At 35.6% G+C, this 23,958-nt stretch overlaps 1 protein-coding gene across 7 annotated transcripts in view; it reads right to left on the reverse strand.

Annotated features, from left to right (window-relative positions):
• MARCHF8 (membrane associated ring-CH-type finger 8) overlaps positions 1–23,958 on the reverse strand; it is a 104,807-nt gene that overhangs the window by 4,509 nt on the left and 76,340 nt on the right. For 6 of the 7 annotated variants that reach the window (XM_023497070.2, XM_023497034.2, XM_031956705.1 and 3 more), the window contains 4 exons: positions 9,948–10,027; positions 8,826–9,677; positions 6,980–7,160; positions 3,692–3,839 (listed from right to left, as the gene is read on the reverse strand). In XM_023497070.2, the coding sequence (XP_023352838.1) occupies positions 3,692–3,839; positions 6,980–7,160; positions 8,826–9,677; positions 9,948–10,027 (1,261 nt within the window). The remainder of the gene's footprint in view (positions 1–3,691; positions 3,840–6,979; positions 7,161–8,825; positions 9,678–9,947; positions 10,028–23,958) is intronic. The other variant, XM_003754925.4, reaches the window with a different exon arrangement.

Below are 23,958 nucleotides of genomic sequence, written 5' to 3' on the forward strand. Positions count from 1 at the left end.
TCTATTGGTAAAAGTCTACTGATGATGGAACAGATTCTCAACAAACTTCAATACTGAGCTTTCTTCTTTCCTCTCGCTTAACTATTCTATGTATTGTTAGCTCCTGATAAATGGTTAAATGGATGCCTGGGCACAGGACTTCAAGATTGTAGATGAATGCAGGTAAAAATTGTGTTTCTGCTATCATCTCTGTATAGACCTCCAAATAAGTACTTGATAATATAGCCCTTTTCAACCTTATTAAGAAATAATAGCATTTGTTAATTGTAAATTGTAAAATTGTAAAAAAAAAAAAAAAGCCCTGTAAAACTGTAAAATATCTAAAATAAGATAAAATATCTAAGATAAGACCATGATGTCAACATGTTATTTACTGAGTTACACAATTCTTTATGTAAGCAAGAGAATTAAGATTCTCTTAATTCCTATTACATTCCACAAAGGGAATCTTCTATGTGGCTCATTCAATGGAGGAATTGGAGACAAATGACATTCCATAGTCACTGCTAATCCAGCTTTTTTGGTTACTATTTCATCCCAAAACACAAAACCACTGATCATGTACCTCCGTTCCCACTGAGGGCTGTGGAAAACCTTATGTTTCCAAGACAAAATATTAAGCTAAGCAGAGAATCCTGAAATCTATCACTTAAATGTGAAAGAGGCTTTGTATCAAAGTTGGTGAAACAAGCAAAAATGAACAAGTTTTCCAAGGAATATGAGGCATTTAAAAAATTCTCAAGGAGTTTCTCTTCCTCTTCTCCTGCACCACGATTTCTCTGACTTATATTATTACTGGTGAATGCCTCCGTTGGTTTACAATAACTTGAAAGTAAATGAAAATCACCCCAATATTGTCCTTTAGAACTAATTGAAATTATTTTTGTCTAAAGGGATGGGCACATTGCATTCCTTGTCCATGGGTAAGCAGTGGTTCATGGAGGCATGAAAATTCTCTCTGACATCTTCATAGGTTTGGTTTTTACATCTGGAGCTGCAATGTGCAAACAGCTCCTCATCAGAGATTACTGAGCACACACTTAGAACATTCTAGTCTGACAGTGATAATTTTCACTATGTAGGATGATGATGTAGTGCTATCCAATGCAGATGGATGGCATATTCTGGTGCCAATGATTGACTTTCCACAGCACAAGTCCTTTCCCATGTGAACAGCCACAAGGTTTGTGGGATTCTAAGCAAAGAAGAGTGGAATAAAAAAAGTCTACAAAGGAAGTTGGTGAGAACAAGTCATGGTATGTCTCCTAGCATAGGTAAGTCTGTAACCATCCACAGACTTTGGATTTAGAATTTTCTTACCATTTTTTTTTTTAAAGAAATTTTCTTCATCATAAATTGGACTGTTAAGGACAGAGGGTAAAGCCAAATAAGATTTAATGCTGACTGTACTTTAAAATGACAAAAGTATTTGTATTTAGTAAAATAAATCTGTACAAAACCCAGCAGGCAATTAGGCTTATTAAGGAATATAAATTTTGTTATCAGATAATAAAATGTCCTTTAGAGTCTGTCATATGGTTTGATCAAAAAAAAAAAAATAGTCAAAATAACATTGTTACATGCATTTATATAACTATTATACTATTAGAGACCTTGGCTTAGTCAGACAACCCCCAAATACTTAAATTATTATTTTCACATTGACATTCATTGTCCAACTCTTTATGATCACTTGGACGATAGTATGTTAGTGCTGTCCATGAGGTTTTTCTTGGCAAAGACACTAGAGTTGTTTGTCATTTCCTTTTCCAGTAAAAGGCAAACAAAATTCCAGTTAAGGCGAACAAAAATTAAGGGACTTGCTCAAGTCATACAGCTAGTAAGTGTTTGAGGCCTCATTTGAACTCAAACTTTCCTGACTCCAGGCCGAGCACTCTATCCATTGAAGCACCTAGATGGCCCATTAAAAAAAAAATCTAAAAACTAATCACAGGGAAGGAAGTTCATTTATTCAATAAACATCCTGAACTCTGAAATAATCCTTTCAGAGAACTAGAGGATGGTTTGATCTAAGTGATTTATGGGGTCCCTTTTAACTCAAACTCCAGGACTGTAGAGACACAACTTCTTATCCATCCATCTTCTTCATCCTCTAAAACTTTTGTCTTCATCAAGACATTTAATCTTTTGACCCCTTGCTATTGTATCCATGTGCCTTCTTACCCAGCATGAACCACATGGTCATTTATGTTTACAATGTCCTTCCTCTTACCCTAAAATCTCTTTCCCTATATCTGGTCCTTGCAAATTCCCAGATCTAGGTAAAATTATCTGCATTCATTTTCTTTGTTTTCCCTCCACTGTGCCAAACACTGCCAGCTAACACAATGGGAAAAAACGTTTTAGCTTTCTTATAAAATCATTCTACATAAACTGGGCTCTCAATGCTCGGCTGTGTTACTTTTGTTTCCCAATTTTCAACTCCTCATTATAATGTTCAAACTAAATGCCCCACAACTCTGCCTCCTTCCCTTCCTCTCTGTTCTTACCTTGTTTCTTTCTTCCTTCGCCAAGATTAAAATTATCCAAAATGATTTTTTTCACAATCCTTCCTCCATGTTCCTCAATTGCTCAATTACAAACTTACCTGTAATTCTTTCTCCTTCTCTTCAAAGGCTAACCCTTGAGTACTTCATCCCTCCATGTCCACCTTGGTTAGGACCTTTTTAGTACCACATAGCTCCTCTCTCATGAGCCTTCTCCTCTGTTTGAACATAGATTCCAATTTGCTCTGTCCTACAAAACTCTTCCTTTGACCCTGAAGTTTTCCCAAACCATTCTGCTATCTCAAAGACTAGCAACCATACCAGAAGCCCAATCAGGTTCTTCCCGAACCTCAGTTTCCCTGACTTTCCCTGCACACCTGCCCACACAGACATCTTCTCTTCTCTTTTGGGCTTCTCTTATACAATTCTCACCACTTCTGCTCCCACCCTTCAGCTACTCCTTGTGAGTCACTTTCACGGAGTTCTTTTTGCTACTTCTGACACCTACACATCTTCAAACCTCTTACTGTCCTTAAATATGGTGAGTTTTCAAACATCACTCTTTCCCATGACTTCAAATATCAATTGTGCAGATCATTTCCCAATCACCCTCACTATTGTACTCGAGACCTCAGAGTGGACATTTCTACCAAGTTTTTTTTTTTTTTTTTTTTTTTGTCAAAAGTCAAACTGAAAGCATCTAACACTGACCTCCACCTGCTTGCAAAGCCTGCTCTTCCTTCTCCCTTCATGTTGCCTTTTACCACCTGGGCAGGCATGCCTAGCTGCTACCTGACCTCTCTAGAACAAGGAGAGTATCATACGCTCAATATTACCAGTGCTGGTACTTCTCTCTATAACACACACTTACTTGAGATCACTGCTACCACAATACAGAATTTAGGTGCGTGATTTCCTTTACACCTCAAAACCATCCTCAAGAGATCTTAGGGAGGGTAAGTATTATAATCCTTATTTCATAGATTAAAACTAGAAATCTGGTCTGTTGGCTCTAAATTCAGGACTCTCAGATCACATCTAGATCCATATTGTAACAAGGTTTCGGGCTCGGCTTGAAATCATAACATACTATCCAAAACATCTGTATTAAATTAAAAAGACTCTGGGAAACATGGCAAGCTGAGAGGGAGGGTTAGTACTAAATGGTTTACATTTAGACATACCAGTTGTCTGTCCCTGCTTAATTTCATCAGCAGTCCGGTCTATAAGAACATACAAGGACCACACCACACACGTGATTGCAATGACATGGAATGTTACAGAGCACATGATCTTCCTCCGTTCACTGGATGTCATCTGCAACTTTTCCCACTGACAAGAAATAACAGAAAATAGCATGAAATTTGAGTCTTTTAAAGAAAAAAACTGAAAAACTGCTTGTTAGTGTTCCATTAAGAACCATTTTCTGTATGATAAAAAACTAGGATTACAAGGAATACATTACAATACAAGGAAACATTACATGACCGCCCAACAAAAATTTTCTCACTCACTAAAAATTATTCCTATAGATATCTCTACACAGACCCCTAGATAATACTGCAAAGTGGAATACAATTTACAGGTTGGGGTGTGAAGGTATCTTCTGGAGATACCCAATTTTTCTAATGCCACAGGTAAATGAGAAGGGGAAAGTATACTGAAGTGAAAACACAAGTAAATTAAGTCATAACTATACCCCAGAAGTCCATGTCAAAAGAAGTTTGCCTTTGATTTTTTTTTTAAAAACCAAGATTATTAATATCTAGAAATTATTAGCTTCAAGTGCAAACTTTTCATTGTGAATATAAGAGAGAACAAAAAACATTCTCTTGTCCTGCTTCAACTAACAGTTCACCAATGTTGCCTTGAGTTATAGACTCTTTTTTTAGTGGGAGCAGGGAGTGAGAACAAAGCCTAAACTGCCTGTATATTTTGTTGCATATTTCATGTTAGAGGTGGCAGAGATATTAGAGATCATTGGGTGTGATACTTATTTCATAAATGAGAAAACCGTGCAAGAGTAGTTACTCGCCAAAGGTCATGTAACAAATCAGTGGCTGGGAAGAGTGAGGTCTTAATCCAGATCCCAATGGCCTCGGCCTGAACTGTACTACAGTCTCTCCCATCAACCTTTTCTGGATATGACTCACCACCATTTGATGATCTTTTTAGTTTTTAGTGATTAAAGGATGTTATATAGTGAAATGAAAATGGGCCCTCTCTTTTCACTGATCTGAGTTTTGGAAGAATCACATGAATTTCTTGATAGTTTGGAATCTGGGACAGTTTTCAGTCTTTTGGGGGTAACTTCTTTAATGGCATAGTTTTTTAGTCCATAAGCTTTGAGCTTATATTTATATAAGAATGAAACCTGAGCCTCAACTACAAATTCCCCCTCCCCAAGTCTAATTTCCAACTATTGACTAACACAAATCATTCTGTTTCTACCAGTCCAGTTTACTCAGTCTTGTCAAGAGAACATGCTCCATTCCTGCCTTTGTGCCTTTGGTCACATTATTCCCTTACCTTAACACAGCCTTCCTATCATCTGTTTATCCAACTTTTCTCCACTTTTCCATGAACCATTCTAGTTGGATGTTTTCCATGAGGTTTTTCCCAATGAAGCCAACTCATAGCAATATCTCCCTTTTCTGAATCCCTGATGGTTTCTGATAATTCACACCACACAATTTTGCATTGAATTTTATATTATCTTGGTAGAGTTACATAAAAGTGCTTTTAAAGTTAGCGCCTGAGTTCCTTCAAGGCAGAGATCACATTACAAGAATGCTTTTGTGTAGCCATGACAAATAGCACATTTTAGGCCACATAAGGTTCAAACACATAAAGTTTTATAACTAATTTTTAAATAGGAGATGGAAATCAGAGAGACAATTTGGTCCTAGAAGAAGAATATACATAAAATTTCAAATTTCTATAGTTTTTAAGGTTTACCTAGCATTTTTCTCATAACAACCCAGTAAGATGTTTGGATAGTATATATACAGTATTATTACTTCAGTGCTATTTCTTTTACCCCATGCTGTTTCTTGAAATACTGATGTATCTCATTTATTTCTTAATTCATTCAGCAAATATTGAGTAGTACAAATTCCAGCAATTACTGTTTAGCACTATTCTTTCACTTTAGAACATTATATTGTCGCTATTTTGTTATAAGTATGTAAAAATATTATACTTAATTTTCTCCCTCATTTCTACTCACGCATTTCTCTACAACTTTGACAAATGTCACAGAATCACAAATTTAGAACAAGAAGAGACTTGTGAATCTAGCAAAGAATAAAAAAATTCAAGAATGGGATTAAGGTGATTTCTGGATCACATCCCTAGGTTTTTACATTCAAGTGATTTTCCACAATGATGAGGACCAGGCAGATATAACCTAAGATAATACTGCCAGTTCATGCTAAAAGGAAAAAAAATAAACAAACCCTATTCTATAGGCATTACCATCAAGATATTGGTCATCAAGCATCAAGAGTTCTTGCTCAATCTATACATTGCTGCCTTACTGTGACAGCCCTCCCCCTTCCTTTCACCTTCTCAGAGTTATTCATCTGAATTTTAAATTACCTGCACAAAAGCAAAAATATGGAGTTTTGTCCCCTTCTCTATGAATGGAATGAACTTAAATTATGTGACTTCTGTGTTGAAACAGCCAGATGCACTTATCACTTCTTCTCTAGTGATAAACACCTCATACTGCTCTATGTACGATATGGATCTAAGTTCATATTGGAGTTATTCTGAAGGAAAATGATTTACGACCAAGGAAGCTGAAGAAGCACCTCCGTAATTTCAGCACCATGGACCCCTATGTCTTCAAAACGTGTGACCTTTCCTAGACCTTTTTTAGTGGTTATATACCAGTCCAGGGAATAAGCAGAAAAATCTATTTGGGAAGGGATGAGACAAACTAAATCACTGAAAAAGAAAGCAGATGCTAGCCTTGAGAATGACAGTAATGGTAGGAAACAAGAAAGAATGTTCTGGGTGTTTTGGTTGTGGACAGAATTAGGAAAAAGGGATAAAAATTCAATAAATATGTAACAGGCAAACAAAGCAGTAGTCAGTAGGACTATTTTAAAGCAACTCAGCAATTATTCTCTACTTTTAAGAAATGAAATAATTTTATCACTCCATACAAATCCAGTGAATTTCCTTTTAGCCATCACTCTAAATCTGTAAGCCAGAATGATAGTGGAATCAAGCTATTTTCTATTCAAATAACATGATTTACTTTCCCACTACCAATAATATACTCAATTTGGAACAGTAGTGTGACACAGCAGACAGAATAAAAGGCCGGGACTCAGGGGACCTCGGCACACCACATCTCTGGAGTAAAGGCCCCTCTGGCTCTTGTGGGAGTTTATTCATTTTAGTAAATTAGATACATTTCAGTGGGGCAAACCTTGTCTTAAAAGTACTTTGAGTACACGTACTTTTCTCAAAGGCTTTAATTTGGTCTCCATTATGAACTCATATTTGCAGAGTTCACAGCATCGTGTGTCCGAACTCTTGATCCACTGTTGTAGGCAGGCTTGGTGGACGAAATGAAGACTTCCTGTGCAGTGACAGGGTGTAATAAGAGGATTCTCATCGTCTCCTTCACAGTGACATATCCTGCACCAGAAATAAAACACATTCATCACAAAATAAGCAGACTAAGAAGAAAAGTGAAACTCCAGTGGAAAATCTAAGCAGCAGCTTGGTGACCAGGAGGCCAGCCCTGTGTTCACTCTTGCTCAATCATACCAGAAAACACCTTCACACAAAGAAACTGTGGGCCCACATACAAGCACAGAGAGCACAGACACTGCTCACTACAGCCCACTGCAGCCAGAGACAAGGTCTGGGGGCATTCTGGAAGGAGAAGATGAGGATGGTCTGAGGAAATACATGCAGGAGTTATTTTATTTAAGTACTGTACTGAGAGAGGCATTTAAAGCCATAGGAAAGTATTTCCTGGAACAAAATTCTCTAAATCCATGGGTGTGGTTTATTTAAATTAAAAATAAAATCAGCAATCATTCTACTTTACTCCCAAAACAAACTGACATCCTGACTAAAAAAAAGGATTTACTTTTCCTCTATAAAAGGACACCCACACTAACTTAGTGACAGACCCAAAGAAGTCACCATCTGATTGCTTCTCCTCTCAATAGGCAGCCTCCCTTCCTAGGTTCAGAGAGCTAGTCCCAACTTCATATTTTACAGTTGAGAAAACTGAGGTCCAGAGAAGTTAAGTGACTGCCTAAGGTCATCCAAACAGGAAGCAACAAAGGCAGGATATGATATGCCTCCCCCACCCCCATGCCCAGAAAACTAAGAAACCACAAGACCCACCCACAGAATAGTAGCTCTGACTTATAACCACTTGTTAGGTCTAGGGAAGCATGCAACACGACAGGATTACTAACCTCAAGAAACATGGCTCAATAAATGGATTTTTGAGAAGTAGAGAAGTGTTTTCTAGTAGTTGGAAAACAAGTTAGGACGCGCACCTTTTCTGAAAGGGGTCCAACTGTGTGGCCCAGGATATTGTGCATTCTCTCTGATGCTGGTGTGGTTGATCCACTCAATCAGGAAAAAAAAAAAAAAAAGAAACTAGAAAGAGGAATGAATGGGGTGAAACCAGAACAGGGAGACTGATGATTTCAGTATGGAGAAATCTGGCCAAAAGTAAAAGATAGAGGAGAAAATTCCTAAGGAGTGTGGGGAAAAGGAAAGTAGACTTTGGAGAAGGTTGGAAATAGAGATATCGCTAAAAGGAATTAGGATTTTTTTGGAAATGGCTAAATCCCTTTCATCATAAGGGAGGAGTTGGGGAAGCATCTGCTCCATAAATAGGATATGCTTTAAAAAAAAAAAAAAAAAAAAAGACATGCTTTAATAGAGTCATAAAGAGAAAAAGTTAGAAATAGTAGACTTGCTTGAAAATGAAATGATCTTTAGAAATAAATATCTATAAAAAACCTGAGAAATCAAGTGGTAGCACTTATTTTCCTCTCTTCCAAATTCTTTCAGAAAAACATATTTCCTCATTTTGGCATCAAAAATAAAGACAATTTAAGGACTCTTGGAGGTTTTTTGTTGTTGTTTTAAGTTAAAGAATCTGGATTCAACAAAATGTATAACCTATATTTTAACGCTTTGAATAGATGCCCATGTTCTTCATCTTTAACTTCACACATTAAAAAGAAAGAAAGACTGGAGAGCAAGGAAAGCAGAACGAGTGAAAACTAACTAGAAGGGTCAGTGAAGGAGGGTGGTTCGTGGTAAACCAACCTGCATGTATCTCCTGATGTTGACACAGGGGATAAAGGGGTAAACTTTTCAGAGAGGGGAGAAGGGCAATCCAGGTCACTATCTTTCTCAGTGGAGCAGAGGGGTGCCCGTATCTCTTTGTTTTTCAGCTTGGAGGATACACTGTCCTCAAAGACATCATCATCCCCCATATCATCTGAGCAGAAGCCTGTGCTCCCCACCAACACACTGGAAGATTTAGCTGCTAGTAAACCAGCAGAGCCGCTTTCCAGCTCATGGAACTTGTGCAAACTGCTGGTGCTTGAACTGTGAGAGAAGGAAAAGAGGTAACAGAGCAATCGTTTGCTTTTCAAGGCTGCCTCATTATCTGCTTTCTCTTCAAGGGAGGGGATGTTGAAACTCCCTTGGTTGGCTCCTATTCCAAAGGTGCTTGAATGATTGGCAGAGAATGATGAAACATGTGAGTGTTTATAATTGCCAAATACAAGAGGCTTCAGATTGAGAATCTGTTTTTCCTTATGGTGAAATTTGTTCATCCTGAGGCACTGGTCTTGAGGTGGTGCTAATTTTCCTTCAGAATAAGTTCTTTCTACACAGTCAAAATTCTCCATAGTATTCTGGGCCTTTTCAACCACATCATTGAGGGACTTGGAGAACTTGAGAGTTCTTCTGGCTTTGGTATTCTTAGGAGGCTTAAAGGCCTGGATCCATTCTGGACCATAGGGGTTTTTCTTTGAGGCCTGAAATGTGTCTTTACAGATCACTGTCACAGTGACCCCTTGTGTCAGAGAACTCTGGCAGAGAGCAGATTTCAAGACAACAGCTGACTGCACGGGACTGTGATGACAACATTCAGAAAACACTGCACTGGAACTGCATGCAGAACAGTGGAATAAAAGGACAGAAAGTAAAAACAATTAAAAAAGAGAAAACAGATATATCAAAGTGAAGAAATGAGAATAGTGTGATAACATGGCAAGCAAACAGTGCACAAAATCAGCATTAAAAGTCTGAATCAAATGTATACTGATCAGAAAGTCAGAAACCAGCAAAGCCAAGCACAATGGTGCCTTTCATGACATTTTTTTTCCGGAACAACTGTAGTTCAACAAGATCCCAGCAGGTCTCCAAGCAATACTCTACCTGCAGATGTCTTGGTTAGACGGGGTAACAGACGTGCGAGAGAAGCCATGGAGAGCTGCTGCACAGGTTGGACTTCCAGCCTGCAAAATAACATCACAAGTTAGTTGCAGAATCAAACTAGAAAGAACAGCTTTTGTGGCTGAAACAATGCTCCCAGGAGCTTTTCACTGCTATTCAATAAATGATGTTTATATGAATGTCAGTGTACGTAAAATCCCAAGAAACGAGACAGAGAATGATCCAAACAGAAAAAACTGCTATTTACACTCACTCTGAGTCAATCAGGTCCCAAACAACAATCAAGTGGGGCTTGGCCTGGGATTTCCTCTTGGTCAATAAGTGAGCGCTCATAAATCCCAGAATTATCTCACAAGGCTTTATCAATGGACAGAGGGAAGGGAAAGGAAAGAAGAAAGAAAAAAATAAAAGGAGCTCTGTTTTGTGTCCCCATTGGGGCAGCTCTTCCTATCACTCACAGAGGTTGTTTTTTGCCCTTTGTTCTCAAAGAAGACCACAGCATCAGGAAAGCGAAGACATGGCAAGTGAGTTGAATTTCAGTGTGGGAGGGCTATGCAAGACCACCAGCCTTACTTTGTCCTCCAGAGCCCATCAGGAACTCTACTTACTGAAGAAAGAAGGGAAATGTATACGAAGCTGACAGGCAAAGGTTACCAGGATTTTGATGGGGCGGTATGTGTGGCTGAGTGGACTTCAAAGGCAGAGAGGTTCCTAAGTACTAGGGATAGAAGATGAGCTTGGAAGTAGCAATGGGGAGCAAAGAGTATCACACGTTCCCTATGTTCTGATCACTAAGCTTTGAGCAATGAACGAAAATACAACCAGGGCTGCAAAGGGTAGCCAGAAAAGCTGTGTGACTAAAAGGTTCCAGGGCTCAGGGAGAGTCAGAAGATGGAAGAGGTGGAAAAGAAAAATATTTAAGATTAAAGTAAATTTGTTATTATTTATGGAGCAAGTTTTCCAGAGATTACAGTGGAAAGGGTGAGTAGCTTAAGAATGGAACACTGCGGGGCTTGGTGGAGAAAAACGGGAATAAAAGAATAGACAGAGTGAGGTCAAGAGAGGGACTTGAATGATGAAGCTAGGCACTGATGGTCCATGGGTTCCCTGAGATGAGGAGGGTCTGACTGGGTGGAATTAGATTAATAATTGACAAACTAGGAATTTGACCTCAGAATGAAGTAACTTTAGGGTACTGAGCTACTAAGAAGAAGAGAGGAAAGATTGATGGCATAGTATCTCTGATGGCATTATCTCCTTTTTCTATAAAGGGACCAGATCAGCAGATAGGCAGTGGGACAAAGATGGAGTAAGCACTTCTCTGTGCTGTTGGCAGGAGGGTCTTCTTCCTGAAGTTAAGTGGAAAGAAATTAGCCCAGGAGTCCACAAGTATTTTCTATACTCTGCAGTAATTTTTTCAAAATGAATTTTGCTGATGTATTTGCTTTTTTTATATCAGCATAGCCCCCAGTAATCCTTCCCCTCACCTTGCCAGAAAGCCAACAAACAGTGTTTTAAAGACAAAATAAAAGAAAAAAGAAGGGGGAGGGGAATGGCATAATCGATTAATACATTGAAAAAAATCTGAGAATATATATATTATATATGGACTTTCTGCCTCTATAAAGGATGCATTACAAGTGTCTTTTCACATCTCTTCTTTCAAGCCATGATAATTTTTTAAATTTTGCATTGTTCACTTTATATGTTGTTTGCGGTTGTTTTTTCAATTTCCATTTTTACATTCTTGTAGCCACAGCATATAATTTTCTTGGCTCTTCTTATTTTATTTTTGCATCAGGTCATGTAGAACTTTCCATGTTTCTGTGTATTTCATCACATTCATCATTTCTTACCCCAATTTGTTTAGCCCTTCTTTACTCAATGGCCATCTATTCTGCAATTCTTGGCTATTATTAAAAGCAATGCTATAAATAATTTTATGTATGTGAGAACTTTATTTTATTAATGGCCTCCATGGGATATAAACTAATTAATGGAATTTCTGGGTCAAAGGATATGGACATTTTAATTACGCAATATCTTTCCTCCAAACCTTGCCCTTCTAATTATCCCTATTTGTCAAGAGAGCAACATCATCCTTCCAAGTCCTTCAGGCCCTTCTGAATCTCACAGTTATCTCTCAACCAGCATTTCCAATTTGTTGCCAAGATCTGTCTATTTCTGCTCTGAAAATCTCTTGAAAATACTGCCTTCTCTCAACTATAGCAATCTAGTGTTTGACAAACCCAAAGATCCTAACTTTTGGGATAAGAATTCATTATTTGACAAAAATTGCTGGGATAACTGGAAATTAGTATGGCAGAAATTAGGCATGGACCCACACAACACCGTAAACCAAGATAAGATCAAAATGGGTCCATGATTTAGGCATAAAGAACAAGATTATAAATAAATTAGAGGACCATAGGGTAGTTTATCTCTCAGACCTGTGGAGAAGGAAGAACTTTGTGACCAAAGATGAACTAGAGACTATTATTGATCACAAAAAAGAAAATTTTGATTACCTCAAATTAAAAAGCTTTTGTACAAACAAAACTAATGCAAAATACTCCTTTCTCTCTTCTGATGCTTCTACCACTCTGTTCTAGGTTCTTATCATTTCACAGTTAGATTACCTCAGCAGTTATCTGGTTAGCCTGACTGCCCTAAATTTCTTCCCTCTACTGTTTCAGCCTCCATTCAGGTACCAAAGTGAATTTCCTAAAGTGTAAATTTCCTGTCTTCCTTTCTCTAGCCACCTCCTACATACATTGAAGAAACTCCCGCGGGGTTCCTATTGCCTCCAAGATCAAATACAAATTTTCTGGTTGGCATTCAAAGCCTTTCATAACCTAGTTCCACCTCCCTACCACTACAATCTTTTTACAACTTACTCTGTATCACTTACTCTTCAAAGCTGTGATAGTGATCTTATGATTCCACAAATGTCATTCCCTCTCTCAGCTCTGGGTATTTGCTCTGGCTATCTTCTGCACCTGAAATGAATGTTCTCTCACTTCACCTCTACCTCCTGGGGTAGTCTTTTTTATTTTTAACAGCATTCTCTCAATTTTTAGCACCTTTCCTGCTTTATTACCCTTTTATCCTATAGATAAGTTTGTTTGTAATTATTTGGTTGCTTGTATTCTCTCTCAGATCATAAACTCCTTGAGGACAAGGTCTGTCTTCTGCCTCTTTTTTTTTTTTTTTTTTTTAAATCCTCAGGGTTTAGCACAGTGCCTCACATATATAGTGGGCATTTAATAAATATTTACTAACTGAATTTATTTACATGATGGCAAACTGCCATTCAAAATAGTTGTAGCAACTATCAGTGCATTAGTGTGCCTATCATCCTACAACCCGTCTTGGTCATCTTTGCCTATTTGTAAGGCGAGAGGTTGGGGTTGCTTTGATTTATATTTCTTTTATTGGTGGCTTCAAGAATTCTTTTATATGATTGTTAATATAATTTTTTGAGGTTTTTTGGCTTATATCCTTTGTCTAATTATCAGGAAATGTCTACTGTTTCTATCCATCCCCTCACAAGCATATATGTTGTTTATATATCTTATTTATTCAAATTAGTTAGTGTTTTATCTACTTTACTATTCTCCCCCAAAAAACTGCTCCTAGTATTATTCATTAGTTCAAAGGTGTTTTTTAATTTCAATTTTAATATTTTCTTTTGTTTTCAGAGCTTCTATTTGTTATCACAAAGATAAATGAATCACAGATGTATCACAAATTTGTTATCACAAAATTTGTTTTCTAATTCTTTTAGTTGCATGCCCAATTCATTGATCTGTTTTTTCTTTTCTTTAGATGACATAAGCATTTAGAGATATATAAATTTCATTTTAAGTATTGTTTTGACTATCTCACATATTTTGGTATGTTGTTTCATTGTAGTAACTATTTCAGCAAAATTGCTTCTATAATTTGCCTTTTCATCTCTCATAATATAAAATGAAGCTATTTAGTTTCTAATACTAATCTATGCTTCAAAAAGCCTTTTTTAAATGTAATTTTTATTACATGTAGTCAGACAAAATATGCATTTAAGATTATTACTTTTTTGTCTGAGGTTTTTATGCCCTATGATCAATTTTTGTGAAAGTGTCATGTATTGCTGAGAAAGAGGTATATGTGCCTTTCTATTTCCAATCATTCAAGGGTCTATCATATCCAAATTTTCTAAAATTCTATTCATTTATTTAACTTCCTTCTTCTTTATTTTATGGTAAGATTTACCTGGGTCTGAGAAGAATAAATTGAGGTCCTCCACTATTACAGTTTTACTGTCTTTTTCTTTCTGTAACTAATTTAATTTTTTTCTTTAAAATCTAGGATACTATATTGTTTGCTGCAAAAGTTCATTAATGACAGTAATTCACTGTCTATAGTACCTTTTAACAAAATTTAATTTCCCTGATTATCACTTTTAATTAGGTCTGTTTTTTATTTTGCTTTGTCCAAGAGATCCCAATTGTCATTCCTTCCTTTTTTATTTCAGCTGAAGCATACTAAATTCTGTTCCAGACTTTTAATTTAACCTTCTATGTATCTTTCTGTTTCTAATACATTTCTTACAAACTAACATTGTTGGGTTCCAGTTTCTAATCCATTCTGCTAATCTTTTTTTATGGGCAAGTTCATTCTATTCACATTCAGTTATGTTTACTGTGAATTTCTTTTCAACTTATTCACTTTTACTTATCTTTTTTCTTTTTTCACCTCTACCCTCTTTGTGTCTGTTTTGCTTGTTTATATATCTTGCATACCAAACTTTTATCAGAGAAACAAAGTTTTTTTCCCCCTATTTGACCATTTTCTTTCTTAATTTTAGGTGCATTAATTTTGTGCAGAAGTTTTTCAGTTTTATGTAGTCAAAATTCTCTTTTATCTTTTGTAACTGTCTCTATTGTTTGTATGGTTAACAATATATCTCCTAACCATAGCTCAGAGAAGAGTGTGTGTGTGTGTGTGTGTGTGTGTGTGTGTGTGTGTGTATATATAAAAAATCTGTTTTTCTTCTAGTTTTTTTATATGATGATCTTCAATATTAAAGTCATACATCCATGTAAAATATAAAATATAGTTTAAGGTATTGGAGTAGATCTAATTTCTGCCAGTATGCTTTCCAGTTTTCCCAGAAGCTTTTTAAAAAAATCAAATAGGGAGTTCTTTCCTAAATAATTTATGATTTACATTTTAGGAAACAACAGTTACCGAGTTAAATTGTTTCTGATTTTCCCTTGCCTAAAGATTTACCTCTCTATTTTTAAATAGCCCCCGTTTTGATAACTGCTATTTTTGAAAATATCCTGAAATCTGGTAGTTTTATTTTCCCCTTTGTTCCTTCTATAATAATTTCATATGGAATTTTTTTCTACTGGGTTTTACTAGTATTGTACAGAAATGTTTATGATTTGATTATTTTGTATCTTGCAAGTTTACTAAAATTAATAATTGTTCCATTACCAAGTTGTTAATATTCTTTTCAAAATTTTCTTGCATCACTCTCACTTACTTCCTTAATTTTTTCCTCTACACTTTTATCTCTTTCTTTAAACTCTTCCACAAAATCTTATTATTTGGTCTTATTTCTTGGCCTTCCCTGCCACCTACTAGCTTTTTATAATCAAATTCTTTTTTTGCTCTATGTTCATTTTTTCCAGCCTATTTCTTGATTTGAATTTTATGTTAAAGTTGGGCTTTATGCTGCTATTTTCTTTTTTTCTTTTCTTTTCTTTTTTATTATAGCTTTTTATTAACAAGATATATCATGGGTAATTTTTCAGCATTGAAATGAAAACACGAGTTTTTCCCTCCTTATCCCCACCCCTTCCCCGGGATGGCAGGTAGACCAATACATGTTAAATATGTTAAATACAATATATGTATACATATCCATACAGTTAATTTTGCTGCACAAGAATTGGCCTTTGAAATAATGTAAAATTAACCTGAGAAGGAAATCAAGAATTCATGCTGCTATTTTCTTTTTTCTTTTCTTTTTTTTTTTTTTTAAATAATTATAACTTTTTATTGACAGAACCCATGCCTGGGTAATTTTTTATATTATCCTTTGCACTCACTTCTGTTCCGACTTTTCCACTCCCTCCCCCAGATGGCAAGCAGTTCTATACATATTAAATATGTCACGGTATTTCCTAGATACAATATATGTGTGCAGAACCAAACAGTTCTATTGCTGCACAGGAAAAATTGGATTCAGAAGGTAAAAAATAACCTGGAAAGAAAAACAAAAATGCAAACAGTTTATATTCATTTCCGAGTGTTCTTTCTTTGGGTGTAGCTGCTTCTGTCCATCACTGATCAATTGAAACCGAGTTAGATCTTCTCTTTATCAAAGAAATCCACTTCTATCAGAATACATCCTCATACAGTATCATTGTTGAAGTATATAATGATCTCCTGCTTCTGCTCATTTCATTTACATGCTGCTATTTTCAAACCTAGGTCTGAGGGGAGTGAAAGTTTTTGGTTCTTCTAAGTGGGATGCTCTAGTGAAGAGATGTGGTCACTGTTTTCCTGGGTCTACACTCTGTTCTTCACCCAGAAGGACTTCTGTACCCCTATAGCCCCAAGAGAGAGTGCTCCTCTTTGCTTCAGAACTGTCAGGATTCCTGCTCCTTGTGATTGACCACCAAGCACTTTTCTCCACCCTGTAACTGAGAACTGTGTATGGGCAATAAAGTTGTCAGTGAATACCAGCTGTACCCAGTGCCAGCAAAAGGTCCTCTATAATCTTTTTGTGACCAGTTGTCTGATCCCCATCCTGTCTCTGGGCTAAGAGTTCCCAAAGCTACTGTTGCTAAAAACCACTCTTGCTGTCCCCAACTGTATGGGCTCTAGACAAGGCCTCTACCTCGGAGTCTGGACTTCTACTGCCATTCCCTTAAGTTTTCTTAGGCAGAAATTCCAACTTTTTGTTGAGTCTATCACTCTAAAATTTAATTTGATTATTATTTTTAAGTTATTTGAAGGGAAACGGGATATTTCAGCCTAAGTAGCAGTTCCTAACTTGCCATTTTGGCTCTACCAACTTGTAGGATGTAAACTAGGGTTCTCTGAGTTAGTGTCATTTCTTCTGAACCAGAGAGTTTATAATCCTGAAACCTATATTTTAACAAATTAAGAACAATAAATAATTTGTTCCAAAATTTATCTTTGTATTTTTAACACTTTGCTTCCTTTGTGAACTTTCTTAATCTTACTGGCTCAATGACTGAAAAATCATTTATTAAGTACTTACTATGTGACACTATGTTAAGTCCTAGGAATACATACATAAATGTGGACACAGTCCCTGCCCTCAAGGAGGTTATGTTCTAAGAGTAGGAAACAACATACCTATGGAGGTGAGTACCAAAGAAGATGAAGTCACAGGATGTAGAGCCTGGGACAACAGTTGCAGTCAATGTGTGTGTATTTATAACTGTTGTTTGCATTCAACATCACATCATAGATGGCTTTCCATCTTTTTTAAGCCTTGCAATTAGTCATTTTTATGTCACTGTTATATTATATTACCTTATTAGAAATAACAGTATAGCATGAGCTTGGAAGTGGTAATGGGGAGCAATGAATATTCCAACTCTATCAATATTCAACTTCAGTGAATATGGGGAAATTAATGAAAATGCAACCAGTACTGGAAAGAGTGACCAGCAGATGGATTCACAATTCTACCAAATACTTAAAGAACAATTAACTTCAATACTTTATAAACAATCTGGGGATAAAAAGCTCTAAATCACTACTGATCAGAAAAATGCAAATTAAGACAACTCTGAGGTTCCACACTGCACACCTCTCAGACTGGCTAAGATGACAGGAAAAGACAATGACAAATGTTGGTGGGGATATGGGAAAGCAGGCACTAATCCATTGTTGGTGAAAATGTGAAGGGATCCAACCACTCTGGAGAACACTTTGGAATCATTTCCAAAGGACTATAAAACTGTGTATACCCTTTGATTCAGCAATGTCTCTACTGGGCCTGTATCCCAAAGACATCATAAAAAAATGAAAAGGACCCACATGTGCAAAACCGTTTATAGTACCCCTTTTTACAGTGGCAAGAAACTAGAAACTGAATGGATATCCATTAATTAGAGATGGCTGAATAAGTTATAGTATATGACTATAATGGAATATGATTTTTCTATAAGAAATGATCAACAGGATGATTTCAGAAAAGCCTGGAAAGACTTACATGAACTGGTGCTAAGTGGAGTAGAACCAAGAGAACACTGTATACAGCAAAAAGATTATGTGATCATTAATTGTGATGGATTTGGCTCTTTTCAACAGTGAAGTAAGTGATTCAAGGCAATCCAATACACTTGTGATGGAAAGAGCCATCTTCATCCAGAGAGAGAATTGTAGAGACTTAATGTGGATCACAGCATAATATTTTCACCTTTGTTGTTTTTTATTTGCTTGATTTTGTCTCTCTCATTTCCCCCCACTTTTGATCTGATTTATTTATTTTTTTGCACACTGTGATAAATGCAGAAATATGTCTAGAAGAATTGCACATATTTAACCTATATTGGATTACTTGCTGTCTAGGAGAGATAGGGTGCAGAGGAAAAGAGAAAAATTTGGAACAAAGGGGTTTACAAGAGTGAATATTGAAAACTATCTTTGCATGCATTTTGGAAAAAAAAAAGCTATTATTTAAAAAAAAAAAAAAGATTTGTGCAAAACTGATACAACCAAGCTTAAAAAGAAAGCAGAAAACTGGGAAAAAAATTTATAGCAAGTGTCTCATTTCTCAAATATATAAAGAATGAAGACACGTTTATAAGAATACAAGTAATTTCTCAATTGATAGTCAAAGGATATGAAAGGCAATTTTCAAATGAAGAAATCAAAGCTATCTATCTATAGTCATATGAAATAATGCTCTACCATTGATTAGAGAAATGCACATCAAAACAACTCTGAAGTGGTACATCAGGTGGTACCATCTAACACCTATCAGAATGGCTAATATGACAGAAAAGGAAACTGATAAATGTTGGACAGGATATGAGAAAAACTTGAGATATTAATGCTTTATTGGTAGAATTGAATATTCTCCAATCCAGCTGTTCTGGAGAGCAACTTGAAACTATGACTAAAGAGCAATCAAACTACGAGTACCCTTTGATCAAGTAATACCACTACTAGGTCTCTATACAAAAGAGACCATAAAAAAGGGAAATGGACCAACCTGTATAAAAACATTTATAGCAGTTCTTTTGGAGATGGTAAAGAATTGGAAACTGAATGGATGCCCATTAATTAGAGAATGGCTGAACAATCTGAGGTATGTGAATATAATGCAATATTGTTGTTCTATAAGAAATGATGAGCAATTTGATTTCAGAAAAGCCTGGAAAGTTTTACATGAATTGATGCTGAGTAAAGTGAGCAGAATCAGGAAAACATTGTACACAGCAATAGCAATATTATATAAAGATCAACTATGAATGACTTAATGACTTAGCTCTTCTCAGGAAATACAATGACCCAAGACAATTTCAAAGGACTCATGATATGAAATTCAATCCCCGTCCAGAAAAAGAACTAGTACTTAATGACTTAGCTCTTCTCAGGAAATACAATGACTCAAGACAATTCCAAAGGACCCATGATATGAAATTCAATCCCCATCCAGAAAAAGAACTAGTACTTAATGACTTAGCTCTTCTCAGGAAATACAATGACTCAAGACAATTCCAAAGGACTCATGATATGAAATTCAATCCCCATCCAGAAAAAGAACTAGTAGAGTCTAAGAAATAAGAAATCAAATAGGCTGCAGACAACATGCAGAGGCCAGCAGATGACACAGAAAAAGTTTAGAAACTCAACAATACATAAAATATATGCATATTCTTGTATAATGTCAACCCAAATTTTATAATAAGGTACTGTAAGCTCCCCATTAAAAAAGAAAAAAAAATCTACTTTTTCTTTGGTATGGAGACCAAAAAAACTTTTATGTGGATTTTTCAGATCACATGGGCACTGTGCCACTAAACTCCACAAGGTTGATGGGATAACTATTTCCTATGGAGGACATATTTCAGAGACTCCAGTGGAGAGATAAGCAACTTTAGAGAGGGACACTAGCATTTTTTTCTTTTCCCTGCAAGCAGCCACGTAATACCCCTTTTCTCCCACATCTTCCTTCAAAACCTGCCAAATGCTGAACTAACTCTGGTTAAGGCAGATGTCGATCTCATCACCTGTGTCTATATCCCTGGGAAAGAATACTGCCAAAGTAAATTAACTTATCCACAGCATGAAAAATTGCTTTGTTTGCTGTAATAATGATTCCATGTATGGATGATGAGGTGCTGGCTGGTAGAGAACCTCTGTTTTCTTGGTGTTTTTAGGCCAAAATTAGCACAAGTTCAAAGAATCAATCTACACTATAATGCATCTCAGCCTCAGAGGCTGCACTGAGTGCATAGTCATCTGCCAACAAAAAGTCCTGTAGCTATTCTCCCTCCATTTTAGTCTTGACTAGTAGCCTTTTCAAGTTATATTATTTACCATCACTGCAGTAGCTGACCTCGATGCCATTTTTGTCCTCCACTGAAGGCATTTGACAACATCACTGAAAACATGTCTTTTCTTTTATCTTTTTTTTAAGTAATAGTGTGCATAATTTTTTCTAATCATTTGGTGTCCTCTCTTTCAATAATCTTGAAAACTAACTCCTCCAATGCCTTCAAAATTGGGTGATATATAGCACCAATTTTTAAAATTTCATTTATCTGATCTAAATGCTCTTCTTACTTTTATCTTAAGTAACACAACCATACCTCTTAGTACACCTCATAGTACACTGGGAACTAAGGTATCAGAAATCTTGGTTTAACAATTCAACAAAGATTTATTAAGCACCTACTATGTGCAAGGTATTGATCTAAGTGTTGTGGGTACAAATGTAAACATGAAACAATCCCCGTCTTCTAGAAATTTATCATCCATGGGAAGAAAGAGTAAGATACAATATATACAGAGATAAGTAAATACAAGACATTTTCTGGAAGGAGAAAAAGCTAATTTAAACTAGGGCAAATCAAGAAACTCTTTGTATAAGAGACTGAACTTTATCTGAGCAATGAAAGAAGCTCACAGAGTATCCTCTGGTTAAGAGCCTGCACAAAAACATGAAGATGGAATGCCAAATTTTAGGAATAGCTATTAGGCAACATTAGATGGTATTTTTAAAGCAATAAGCTTAGAAAAGTAGATCAGAAACAGATCAGGAAGAATTTTAATTGCTAGGCTAGGGAATTTACATTTATCCTAGATGGCAATGAAAATATTTTTTGCAGAGTAGCAGCAAAATAAGATAAATGATCTTGGGGTGACTTGGCTAAATCAGGTCTCATTCCAAGTTTTCTGTAGGCTTATTTTTTTTCCCATCTTTATATTCTAAATTTACATAATTAGTGGCAGCTATGCTCTTGGTAAATTAAAAAAACAAATTTGTCATTCAGTGATCAATCTAACTAGTTATTAGGTATTCATCTGGACCTTACTCAAACTTCAGAACTTGTTTACTATGGGTACAGCTTATAATAATCCAAATATAAAATATGACTAAATATTAGCAAAGGCAAATAACTAATTACAGATATGGGAATCATTTCATAATTAGATTATAGTCAAACCATACACTTAGGGTCAAAGGCAAAAATGTGAAGAGTCTAAAGAGGAGAAAACAATACTATATGCAGTTTCAGCAATTCAAATTCTGAGTGTTCAAACAAGTTATTAAAGGTGAAAAACTGGAAGTGAACAAAGGAAAAGATACTGACGTGGATGTTTACGGTTTTCTGAAGAATTCTTTAAAGCAACTGATGGGATACAAGCCGCAAGAGCCCAGGAGTCACTTTAATATCTAAAGATTTTAATTTCTCAACCAAAGAGACATGGCTACCACTAGTAACACATTAAGAACCCATCTATCTTTTTTAAATGTTATAGAGATAGTATAAGATTATAAGTGGTACCTTCTCACAAACTACTGGACAAAGATAGAAAGGAAAATAAGTCTGGAAAGCTTGGCAGGAAGCCCAATTTAGCCAGGTCATCCCAAGAACATTTGTTTTATTTTTGCCATTCTTATGCTCTATGAAAATAATGGAATTCAGATTATGAGAGAATTCCTTTCTATATATAAACACTTACCTGAACCAAATGCCCCCCAAATACCATCTGATTAAATGAGGAAAGTCAACTCTGACAGCTTTAATAAAGGTAAATATTAATGAAAGGTTAAAGTCCTGAATGAAACCTTCAAAAAGACATTAAGTGTAATAACTACAATGATCTATTTTAAAATATAATTTATATTAAAAATATCTAAATGATGATAGAAAAAGAATACAAATGATTTCTTTAATTTTAAACTACCTTCCACTAAAATGACTCTCAGCTGACCTAGAAAGTAGAATCAAAAACTGAACTTTTTAGTTAAGTTTTAAAAATTGAATAAAAATATGCCTTTGCCTAGTAAGACAAAGACTCCCTTTCACCATGGACTGAAAAGCTCTTCTATAATAAGCTGCAATGAGTAATCTTGCAAATATGCATGTTTCAATAAATTAAAATAATGACTTATTCTCAGGTAGACAGAATTCTCCTTCTACATGTTTCCAGGCACTTAGAAACTCAAGCTCTCAATGTTTCATACTTTAGGAAAACCTTTTTTTTTTTTTTTTTTAATAAAAATATAAATTATCAAAATAAATAAATGGTCTATGTGCTTTTTTATGACATATGACAATTCTCTTGTATTTTAATGTTTTCTTTTAAATAAATTCCTTTTTGATATAATTACAATATAATTTGATCTTTTAAAGTACATTTTACTAAAAGTTCAGATATATACCTATTATGTAAAGCAAGGTATGCCCCATAATTGGGTAGTAATTGACCCAAATGCAAAATTTAATATCTCCTTTTATTATCTAAGAACTTACTCTAGAGGTGATTTTTTAAAGTTCATGAGGGTCCAAGAAAAAGAATGTATTTTAAAAGTGATTTCTATATTGTTACTGAGCTACTTTAAGCTATTAATCTAATTTGAGGTCATGATGGTAATTAAAACAGGCTTGGTTGAAATCAGAACTAGCAGCTAGCACAAAATCATTTCCAGAGCGTTCTGCAGGAGACTGAGATAGTCCATCAAAATAGATATTATCTTTTTTAGGAACTTGATCTTTTATCCTTATAAAGTCTATTAAATCAGGGAGAAAGAATATTTATAAAGAATACTTCTCCACTTTTATGCTGTCAGATTCATACGTTTGTTTAATTTCAGTGCTAAAAGGGAATTTAACTGAAAGGGATGATTTAATACGCTTCTTTCCTATATCTCAATAAAAAATAAATCCAAAGAGGTATAAGTGACTATCAAAGGCAAGGCAATGATTAAAGGCCACAATTCCTGGCTTCTAGTCCAATTCTCTTGCAAGCACATGTTGACTGCTTCACTTCTGCAATTCAATTTTTACAACATTTTGATATCCAAATCTGAGAATCTGGAATCTGAACTGGTTGATAGTTAATCCTCTCAGTTTTTCTCCCAAGTGAATTCTCATTTGATCATTTTAATATGATTTTGAATAGTTATAACTGTGTTCATGTCAAGAAAGCTATCAATATTTCTTTGTCAAATAGCATTAAGGAAATCTTAATGGCCAAAATTTGCTATAGTTCATTGATCATTTCCATAATAATGTATTGTAATATGGGTAAACTTGGATCATTTGGAATCCACATTCTAAAAGGGACTCTATTAGACTTTTATCACTTGTTAGTTCCTTGAGCTAGAAGACACGAGACAAAGTTATGGATCAATAAAATTGATCAATAAGAATTTAAGGCCTACTATGTGCTAGGCCTATTGCTGGGTACTAGGAATGCAAAAACAAAGTGTAAAAAT

Source organism: Sarcophilus harrisii, chromosome 2, assembly GCF_902635505.1.
Source record: "Sarcophilus harrisii chromosome 2, mSarHar1.11, whole genome shotgun sequence".
NCBI classification, from domain to species: Eukaryota; Metazoa; Chordata; class Mammalia; order Dasyuromorphia; family Dasyuridae; genus Sarcophilus; species Sarcophilus harrisii.